This window comes from Aricia agestis, chromosome 3, assembly GCF_905147365.1.
Source record: "Aricia agestis chromosome 3, ilAriAges1.1, whole genome shotgun sequence".
In the NCBI taxonomy this organism is placed as follows: Eukaryota; Metazoa; Arthropoda; class Insecta; order Lepidoptera; family Lycaenidae; genus Aricia; species Aricia agestis.
In genome coordinates, this window is record NC_056408.1 from 21,538,666 (window position 1) to 21,549,966 (window position 11,301).

An 11,301-nucleotide genomic window follows, 5' to 3' on the forward strand; every position below is an offset into this window, starting at 1 on the left:
TTTCGCACGTTCTTGTCGTACCTGTAGGGCTACTACGAAACTGTTTTGAGACTCAAACAATCGGACGAGAATGCTGCCTCCTGCTCTAACAACGGCAGTTTCCCGTTTGTTACAGTAGGACGCGGCATTCTCTTCCGATTGTTTGAGTCTCAAAACAGTTTCATGGTACAAGGCCTGATCCACTTTTCATCGCCAGTTATCAGCTTCTTCAAAAATGGTTCGGTTTTTTATGAGTGTAGGGCAACTTTATTTCCGCCGCCCCATGTACGTAATCTGCCGCCCCCTAGGACGCTGCCGCCCCCTAGGACGCTGCCGCCCCCTAGGACGCTGCCGCCCCCTAGGATGCTGCTGCCCCAAGGCCGCAGCGTCTATTTATAAATCCAGGGCTGATACCTTATACTTTTTGTTTCAGACACCGCTCTCAGTCGAGGTCCAGGTCTGAGGACAGAAACGAGAAGCGTGTACCGGACGGACGCCGTCGGGGACGGAAGACCAGGCGAGGCCGCTGTCCGGACTGCGGTGATGATCATTAATCCTCGCAACTTCATGAGGACATCAATTGTTTGATGTTTATGCTGCTTCTGAAGTTTTAATATTAAACCTTTATAGGTTGGTGACAATAAATAATTATGACGTTTTGTTATTTTTATCAAGCACTTTATAAAATTATTTCTGTATGCACATATCTAGTTGTTTAATTTCTTTTATATTATTCAATTTTGAGTAATAATCCCATCTTTTGGTCAGAAATAAAACGCAAAAAAAATATTCTTATGTTATTTAAAATACTTATATTTACAATATAATTGATCTCACAATAATTATTCACAGAATAGCCAAGTCGTAACGTAAATTGGACATCATCATTTTTCATGACATCATTGGTGACTTTCTTACAGAACAAGCATTGCCAATGAAGAATTTAACATGGTGTTATTTCGTCCATTTCTATATTTTGCACTTAGGCTGGACTTATATGCGTCCGCGCGAACAAGCGTTTTTGCCGCTACACCGCGAGAGTACGGTACGTAACGATTTATTCTAGAATAGCGGCGCGGTCGCGCTGTCATTTACATACAATTGCTGGTCGCAAGTCGCGGTGTGGCGGCCAAATCGCTTGTGAGCGCGGACACATATAATCGAGATTTAAAATAACTCTCTATCCTCGTATATTTCGAAAAACGAGTCCCAAAACGCCAATCTTGTTTCGAAAGGTTTTGTTTTCAGCGCCAAGTCCACGTCCATGTCGAGATAGAAGCGCTCCGGTTCAGACAACGGCACCCAATCAACAGGGATCAAATCCGAAGGTTTGGGCACTGGTTTCCTGAAAGAATTTGTATCGATTACACATTTCATTATTATACTGGGGGTAGGTGGGAATAGGTAGTATACAAGCAGTAAAAAATAATATTGTCCCCAATTGCCTAACGTTGACTGCATACTGTCTTGTGTGCAAGTTGTGTTGTTGTGAGAGAGTTGTGAGAGTTGAGTTTGTAGTTGGAATGCTTTTCTGTATGTAGCTTGTGACACAAGCTTGCACAAGCTACCATTTAGGATGCGCGATCGACGTCGATCTTGGGCAATTAAAGAAGAATATTAAGCCCCTTTGCAGGATCGTAATCGCTTAACAGCTAATTGTATAATACCTAAGTTCATTATCATTTATCTAGCTCTAGCTCGGCATAGGCCGATTGCAGGTCTGCGATGTAATGTACAAGCACATACTCCCCTTTACCTGTATTTTACAAAGTTAGTCCAAAGCGTAGTAATCCTGTCTATCATCAACTGATCGTCCTCCGTCGCATGCTTGTCGTACGATAGATCGAATATGTAGCCTATCTCGTCAGCGTGCGCCGCGCCGTAATCCGTCACGTTCGATATATTCTTTAGGTAGTTCCTTGTGCCGTTATACGAAAATAAATATTGATACACATCTGCACCATTATTTAAAAAGTTAAGAAGACTGTTCTGCACATGATAGCAACTTTTGAAGTCTGATAAAAAGTCGATAAGATTAGATTTCACAGCCTCTGAAATTTCCGCCTCGCCCAAGTAGAATTTGTGAACGGTTTCCACCATTTCGTCGTTTACTTCAAACGATAATTCGAGGAAGTTTCGGAAGAATCTTTCGGTGAGGAATGTTTGCGGTTGGTCTGTATACGTCACGAGCTCCTCTTTGCTGTTGAAACCTCCGAGAATCGGGACGACTTTGTCCGGGGAAATCTGCGAATCCTTGGGATGCTCGGTAATAAATGCTGTTGTTAAATTTCTCTCAATACAAGGTATGTATTTCGTGTTCAATTTTAGGGAAACGTCGATAAGTTCCAGTGGATTCATCTTCGCGAGAAACTTAATTATATCATCAAGATTGTTTCTCTCGTATCCCAGTTTCTCACTCAATTTAAGGGCTTTTTCTACGTTCGCTTCTACTGTTGTGATCGCACCGGGTGCGTTGACGGAGCCACTCTGTATGATGGCTGCGTCAAAAAGCTTCTCGAATTTGGATAAAATGTGAAGTTCCACCGATATGGCTCCGGCACTTTCACCCATCACTGTTATTCTATCTGGGTCCCCGCCGAAGGCTTGGATATTCCTCTTGATCCATCTCAATGCGAGTAGCTGATCCTTTAAACCCTGGTTCCCCGGCGCCTCCGGAGTACCCAGGCATAAAAACCCGTAGGGACCGAGTCTGTAGTTAAGAGAGACTAATATTACACCGTGTTTTACCAGGAACTTCGGACCGTAAACAAATCTTCCGCCATTTTCTCGTTTGAAGACACCCCCGTGTATCCAAACTAGGACTGGCAGAGTCCGGTTATTCTGGATGTTAGGAACGTACACATGTAGGCGTAAGCAGTCTAGAGTCCCCTCGATGTTTTGGCTGAAGTTGTCTCTCTGTGGGCACTTGGCTGAGTCATTGCTAGCATCATAAATTCCCTGGAAGGGTGGATGAGGGGTGGAATCCTGAAAGATAGCCAGTGACAATGATAACATATTTTAAAATACTTTGATCGTAAATTTGATTAAATGTTGGCATGATACTCACGGCAAAAGGCGTGGTCTCGTTAACATCAGCGTAAGGGATTCCAAGGTACATGGAGTAGTCCCCGTCATCAGCCAACACTCCCCTGATCAGACCGACTTTAGTCTGGACGACGCTTGAACCAGCGGACCGAACCGTTAAGAGCGCGAACACGCAGCATCTCCACATGTTACAACTTACAAGTTGTTATCACAAGCGCGACGGGTTTGGTACTAATAAAAATATAAAATAATATTTTCGGCGGCATTAGACCAAGGCGGAGTATTATTTTATAATATAATAATATATTCTGTGACCAAGGTCGACTTCTAGCTATTGACGAGGTGATATTCGATAAACAAAAACCGGAAAGTGTGAGTCCGTAATTATAAGAGCTTAGCTTAGCTTAAAACGAGAATAGCTCACACCGGATTACCATGCCCCCAACACAAGGAAAGGAACACAAGGATGAGTAGTGCAAGCAACCTTAATGGGATTCAGAGTGGATATAAAAAAATTATTATCTGTAAAAATATCTATTTATTACACTGTGCTTAAAGTTACACTGTGGCCCAATTCCCTTCCCTATCCTCCCCTATTCCCTTCCCTTCCCATCCCTACCCTCCCCTATTACCCTATTCCCTCTTAAAAGGCCGGCAACGCACCTGCAGCTCTTCTGATGCTGCGAGTGTCCATGGGCGACGGAAGTTGCTTTCCATCAGGTGACCCGTTTCCTCGTTTGCCCCCTTCTTTCATTAAAAAAAAAAGTAAGGTCGCGTCCCCATCAGACACGGCACGACGCGACGCCGCCGCCACCGGGTTACGGTACGGTGCCGCAACGTGTCACAGTGCCGCGTATAAATATATTCGCCGCCGTAATTTCCCCCGTTTTTCCCACATTTTCCTGAGTTTCTTCGGTCGTATAATTAGTCTTAGCATGGATTATCACGCTAAGATAGAGATATAGCCTATAGCCTTACTCGATATCTTAAGAGCCCATATGACCCTAACTTGACTACATACTTTAACCTAGATCTCAAAATCTGTAAGGTCTAGAAAACTGATTTTTTGCCACAAGTAACTTCAGTTCATAAAGATTAAATGCTCAAGACGAAAACACGATTACTCAAAAAATGCTCGATAGTTTCTTTTTTACAAAAAACCTTGTTTTAGATACATTTTTGCTTGGATCTTCGAAGTTTGCTGTCTTTTCTTTAATATTTTTTAATATCTAAAAAGGTATTGATAAAACCTAAATTTTCTCAAAACACTTTTTTCATAAATTCAGGAAGTAGGAAGTAGGATAAAGCTTCATATTTTCCTAACTAAGCTTCGCATATATTTTATTTTGCACTAAACAAAATGATTTAGTCCTAGTTGTTAAAAATATATTTATAATTAACCTAAATAAGCAATTTTCTGGATATATTTTCTTTTTCAAAACTTTAAAATGGCTGCAGTTTCTGAACCCACCGCTAAAATAAAAAAACGTTCTTATCATTTTTTTATCAGTTTTACCTAATGTAAAAAACCTACTAGGTCTCGATGGACCATGACGCTCGAGTGACTACAAAATTAGCACCTTACCCTCTCCTACTATAACTTCTAAACTATTTGACTTACAGCATAGAAGTAAAGGAATTTATTTACGATAAAAATCTCCTCTATATTTTTAATAGAAAAAAGAATCAGTTTGTTGATTAATGATTATAATGCGTTAGATTTTTTACAAAAGTTCACAGCGAACCGAATCGAGACAACCAGCGACTTGGTGATACAAAATGCAAAAGTAGTAAAAAATGCAAGTACTTTAATAAAATATTGCACATAATATCTACTTACTTGTTTAATTTCTTCAGCAGGTATGATTTAATTTACTGTGTAGGTTAATCCTATACCCTTTCAGTCAGAAATAAAACACAAATAAGTAATTATTGTTATATTATAACTACTTACTGTCATATTTATAAGAAAGTAAGGTAAAAGCACTAATGGCAGACGCTATAAGGAAACATAAAACATTTGAATGTTCTAAAATATATATTTATGAAAATAGAGGATTGATAACTTCTTCCATGTCTTCAGTAACTCTTACAAAATAAAAGTATTATAATTATTCTCTGACAAATCAATAAAAAATATATACTTATATTATTATTGGTCTTTCTGTAAACTTAGGGCTGATTTTTCAATCGTCAGATAAATTTTATCACTGGAATAAATTTGGCGTTTTGACAGACTTTATATGAAAAAAATGTCAAAGTGTCTTATTTATTCTTTAGGTAAAAGTTATCTGACGATTGAAAAATCGGCCCTTTTTTTATGAAATAAGGGGGCAAACGAGCAAACGGATCACCTGATGGAACTTCCGTCGCCCATGGACACTCGCAGCATCAGAAGAGCTGCAGGTGCGTTGCCGGCCTTTTAAGAGGGAATAGGGTAATAGGAGAGGGAAGGGAAGGGAATAGGGGAGGACAGGGATGAGGGAAGGGAATAGGGTAGGGGATTGGGCCTCCGGTAAACTCACTCACTCGGCGAAACACAGCGCAAGTGCTGTTTCACGCCGGTTTTCTGTGAGAACGTGGTATTTCTCCGGTCGAGCCGGCCCATTCGTGCCGAAGCATGGCTCTCCCACGTATATGTATGCCCTTAGTCATAAGTAAGTACTAATAGATGACATCACAAAAAACGAACATCACTAATAGTAGACACCAATTTGAAATAATAGTTTTAATAATTATACTAATAGTTATACTAATAATTACCACAATAGACATAACTACCAGTAGTTCGACTGCAAAGAAACGGACAGGTTTCAATATCTGTCAAATTCGTCGGGTTTCACTAGGATTATGAACGGAATGTGCCTCGCGCTGGCTGATATAATTTATTTTTAAATATTTAAAATAAAGATTTCAAAATTGGACTCTGTCAATTTTAATCGCATGTGCCAAAACACAAACAACAATACGACCAAAGAGGAACACGTCCAGCGAATATGTCATATTTTTAAATTCGTAGGTAACAAGTTAACAACCCTAGCGATGATTTTCGTCATAATACGTAAAATTTAAAAATTTCAATATCAGTTCTAAGTCGGCATACTCTATCTTTCTGTCTACTCTGACATTACATTACATTTTACATTTTTCCTATTATTAGGTCTTTATTTGCCGTTTTTTTTTAAGATTTCATTTACTTCATCATAGTAACTACATGCATATGAAATATTATCCACGTTGTCTCGGACAGATTCTATCCATTCTTCTTCGATGCTGAAACTGGCAATGATATTCTATGTTACTAACGTAACTAGATTGGAAGTTTACGGTAGCAACGCGTTGCCACTTCGAAGATGCCTGCAGGCATATCTCGCATACATAATGACATAACGAATATATGACTTGACATTGTCTTTTGAACAAAAAAGTGGTTACGCATTTCTGAGAATCTTTTGTAAGACATTGCTACTCTAGTATTTTAGAAACTCATTGGCTGAAACTATCTTTCCTCTTATTTTTATTTTTCATATTTTTTTCCTAGTAAATTTATTTTCAGTCTTTAGTCTCCATTCTTCTCTTGCCTCTTCTTTTTTCTTCTTTCTTTTCTCATCTCTCCTTTTACTGCTAAAAAACTAAAGCAATCGATGTCCATTTTTAGGTACAGTAGTTCTAATTTGTTAGTTTGTTAATAGAATTATATTTTCAAAGAATAGTGGTGATATTTGCAGTAGAATAACAACTACAAAATAACTTTAGTATGTATTGCAAAACTAAAAGATGAGATCCATGTCATCTATTAGGTTTTTTACATTTATAAGAACTAATAGTAGACATCCTTTATATTGTTAAGGAAAATTGAAAAAAATCATAAATAAACATTAATTAGTGTATACAACATGACCATTAATCCAATGAAATCAATAGTAATTACAAAAAATCAAATAAATGTAAGTAAGTATTCAAAACTTACGTGCAAAATTTCGCCTTCCTTAACCTATTTGCTAAGAAATTGCCGAGCGCGTGTTGACGCGGTCACATTATTTACGAAAACTGATCCCATTTTCAAATTTTGTTCCCGAAGGCGTCCCAAATATATTTTTTCACATCAACAGATAGCTTGAGTAGCTTATAAACTTTATAGTGTTGAGAAAAAATTAGAGTAATTCTTATTTTTATGGTATTTTTGTCGTAAGTGTCATCTATTAGTTCCGAGTCTACTATTAGTGCTTTTACCTTATTTACAATTTAATTATTCACAGAATAGCCAAGTCGTAATGTAAATCGGATATCGTCATTTTTCATAACATCATTTCGCCCATTTCCTTTTGTAGTTAAAGTGTCTAACCACACTAGGCCGAAAATACGCGGCCGAAGTTCCGCATGATTACGCCTTCAATGTATTTTTAATTATAGTATTAGATCCGACCGTAAAATCCTGCAGGAATCGTTTATTTCGATCAAATTTATTTTAAAATAATCTTTAGAACGTATTGAATGGATTTATGTTGGATTGCCTTGTCAAAAGTAGCCGCATATACCTCTAATTAAGTTTAATGTTCATGAGATAAATGCATCATATGTTTGAATATTTTTTTCAGTAAATTTTACATTATTTGAAAGAAAATGACGAGACAAAATAAGGTATAAATGGTTGCCAGCTCTAAGTTTTATGCATTTTGTGCATCAATATCCGTGGTTGCCAGTTGCACGATAGCCGCAAACTGGGGTTGCCATCACTTTTGTTTAAGACAAATGTTCAGGCCTACAATTATTAGAATTTGAGGACGTCAAGAACCCGCAAGATTGCTATTTTTATTTAACAGGCGTTTTTATTTTTATGCGTAGTGTCCTGTCAGTCCTCAATGTCATTCTTTCTTAGTTCTTATTTTTCCATTGAATACACGCAAGTTTGTATTGCGGGCTTTCATTTTACTCAATTAGAGGTACTTGCGGCTACTTTTAACAAGGCAACCCAACATTAATCCATTCTATACGTTCTAAAGATTATTTTAAAATATATTTGATCGAAAAAAACGATTCATGCAGGATTTTACGGTCGGATCTTAGGATATTACCGATGACACACCATGCCGAATTTACGTCGCGTTATATTGTATGCGTTTGACATTGCTGACGTAATTATGCGGAACTTCGGCCGCGTATTTTCGGCCTAGTGTGTTTAGACACTTAAGGCTGGATTTATATTATGCGTCCGCGCGAACGAGCGGCTTGGGCGCTACACCGCAAGATCACAATTCACAAGCAATGAGGGTGTAAGATATTCTATCTATCAGGTGCCGGCTGCCGCTATGTAGCCAGGGTCAATTAAGACCGCAACGCGACGAGGCGAGGCAGGGCGCGGCTCGGCATAAATTTGTATGGATTTGACAGATTTCAATTGCGTGAGGCGTCTTAGGGTTGATTCAGACCACAACGCGACGCGTAGATGCATTTCTAAATTTGTCAAATTGCGTTAGATGTCTTGCGAATCTGTCAAATCCATACTAATTTAGAAATGCATCCACGCATCGCGTTGCGGTCGATTGATCTTAAGGTCTATCGTGTCAAATAAAGTTCGACAAGTCTGTTTATGAAAGTGGCGAGAAAAGGAACTAACGCTTCTATCATACAAAACGTCATTTTTGACGTTTGACTGACATTGACGCATTCAATTAAAGCCTTGTCGAACATTATCGTGACACATGACAGCTATATCATCGTGACATAATATGACAGAAATTTGAAACGATAGCGAATAGACCCTAAGGGTACATACACATAGCGGCACGGTGGCAAATAGAATATCAAACACTCTCATTACAATGAGAGATTGTAATGAGAGTGTAAAAAACGTAACGATTTATCCAAATAGTGGCGCGATCGCGCTATCATTTACGTAAAGTCGTACAATTACTGGATCTCGCGGATTGGCCAAATCTCTTGTTCGCGCGGACGCATATAAATATAAAGAGATTTAAAATAACTCTCTATCCTCGTATGTTTTGAAAAACGAGTCCCAAAACGCCAATCTTGTTTCGAAAGGTTTTATTTTCAGCGCCAAGTCCACGTCCATGTCGAGGTAGAAGCGCTCCGGTTCAGACAACGGCACCCAATCAACAGGGATCAAATCCGAAGGTTTGGGCACTGGTTTCCTGAAAGAATTTGTATCGATTACACATTTCATTATTATACTGGGGGTAGGTGGGGAATAGGTAGTATACAAGCAGTAAAAAATAATATTGTCCCCAATTGCCTAACGTTGACTGCATACTGTCTTGTGTGCAAGTTGTGTTGTTGTGAGAGAGTTGTGAGAGTTGAGTTTGTTGTTGGAATGCTTTTCTGTATGTAGCTTGTTACACAAGCTTGTACAAGCTACCATTTAGGATGCACGATCGACGTCGATCTTGGGCAATTAAAGAAGAATATTAAGCCCCTTTGCAGGATCGTAATCGCTTAACAGCTAATTGTATAATACCTAAGTTCATTATCATTTATCTAGCTCTAGTTTGGCATAGGCCGATTGCAGGTCTGCGATGTTATGTACTAGCACATACTCCCTTTTACCTGTATTTTACAAAGTTAGTCCAAAGCGTAGTAATCCTGTCTATCATCAACTGATCGTCCTCCGTCGCATGCTTGTCGTACGATAGATCGAATATGTAGCCTATCTCGTCAGCGTGCGCCGCGCCGTAATCCGTCACGTTCGATCTATTCTTCACGTAGTTCCTCGTGCCATTATATGAAAACATATATTGATATACATCTGCACCTTTATTTAAAAAGTTAAGAAGACTGTTCTGCACGGGATAGTAACGTTTGAAATCTGATAAGAAGTCGATAAGATTAGATTTCACAGCCTCTGAAATTTCCGCCTCGCCCAAGTAGAATTTGTGAACGGTTTCCACCATTTCGTCGTTTACTTCAAACGATAATTCGAGGAAGTTTCGGAAGAATCTTTCGGTGAGGAATGTTTGCGGTTGGTCTGTATACGTCACGAGCTCCTCGTTGCTGTTAAAACCTCCGAGAATTGGGACGATTTTGTCCGGGGAAATCTGCGAATCCTTGGGATGCTGCGTTATAAATGCTGTAGTTTGATTTCTCTCAATACAAGCAGTGTACTGCACGTTCAATATTAGAGAAGCGTCGATGACTTCCAGTGGGTTTGTTTTTGCGAGAAACTTCATTATATTATCCAGATTGTTACTTTCATAACCTAATTTTTCACTCAATTTAAGGGCTTTTTCTACGTTCGCTTCTACTGTTGTGATCGCACCGGGCGCGTTGACGGAGCCACTCTGTATGATGGCTGCGGCAAAAAGCTTCTCGAATTTGGATAAAATGTGAAGTTCCACCGATATGGCTCCGGCACTTTCACCCATCACTGTTATTCTATCTGGGTCCCCACCGAAGGCTTGGATATTCCTCTTGATCCATCTCAACGCGAGTAGCTGATCCTTTAAACCCTGGTTCCCCGGCGCCTCCGGAGTACCCAGGCATAAAAACCCGTAGGGACCGAGTCTGTAGTTCAGAGAGACTAATATTATGCTATGTTTCACCAGGAACTTCGGACCGTAAAGAAATCTACTGCCGTCTCCTCGTTCGAAGGCTCCTCCGTGTATCCAAACTAGGACTGGCAGGGACCGGTTACTCCGAATGTTGGGAACGTACACATGTAGACGTAAGCAATCTAGAGTTCCCTCGATATTTTGGCTGAACTTGTCTCTTTGTGGGCACTTTACTGAGTCGTCGTTGGCATGATAAATGCCCTGGAAGGGCGGATGAGGGGTGGAATCCTAGAACAAATAGTGCCAATGATAATATTACTATATTTTGATCATCGATTTGATAAAATATAGATAATTTTAAATGTTGGGATTATAACTCACCCCAAAAGGCGTGTTCTCGTCAACATCGGCGTAAGGGATTCCAAGGTACATGGAGTAGTCCCCGTCATCAGCCAACACTCCCCTGATCAGACCGACTTTAGTCTGGACGACGGTCGAACCAGCGGACCGAACCGCCAAGAGCGCGAACACGCAGCATCTCCACATGTTACAAGTTGTTATCACAAGCGCGACGAGTTTGATACTAATAAAAATAATATTTTCGGCGGCATTAGACCAAGGCCGAGTTCTAGCTATTGACGAGGTTATATTCGATAAACAAAAACCGGAAAGTGTGGGTCGGTAATTATAATATGAATGGTTCTGTTATTTTCATATTTTGCAGTGGTAAAATAAAGTTTACCACACCAGAGGCGTGGTTAAAGTTAAAGTT

At 39.5% G+C, this 11,301-nt stretch overlaps 2 protein-coding genes across 2 annotated transcripts; both read right to left on the reverse strand.

Moving 5' to 3' along the window:
• Positions 1 to 1,146: 1,146 nt before the first annotated feature.
• On the reverse strand, positions 1,147 to 3,211 carry LOC121725489 (cholinesterase-like). The gene is made up of 3 exons (XM_042112492.1): positions 3,047 to 3,211; positions 1,736 to 2,964; positions 1,147 to 1,324 (listed from the first exon to the last, which is right to left on the reverse strand). Exons 1-3 carry the CDS (start codon positions 3,209 to 3,211, stop codon positions 1,147 to 1,149), a joined length of 1,572 nt encoding a protein of 523 aa, XP_041968426.1.
• A 5,787-nt stretch (positions 3,212 to 8,998) lies between these two features.
• Positions 8,999 to 11,075, reverse strand: LOC121725490 (cholinesterase-like). The gene is made up of 3 exons (XM_042112494.1): positions 10,911 to 11,075; positions 9,589 to 10,817; positions 8,999 to 9,176 (listed from the first exon to the last, which is right to left on the reverse strand). Exons 1-3 carry the CDS (start codon positions 11,073 to 11,075, stop codon positions 8,999 to 9,001), a joined length of 1,572 nt encoding a protein of 523 aa, XP_041968428.1.
• Positions 11,076 to 11,301: the final 226 nt, after the last annotated feature.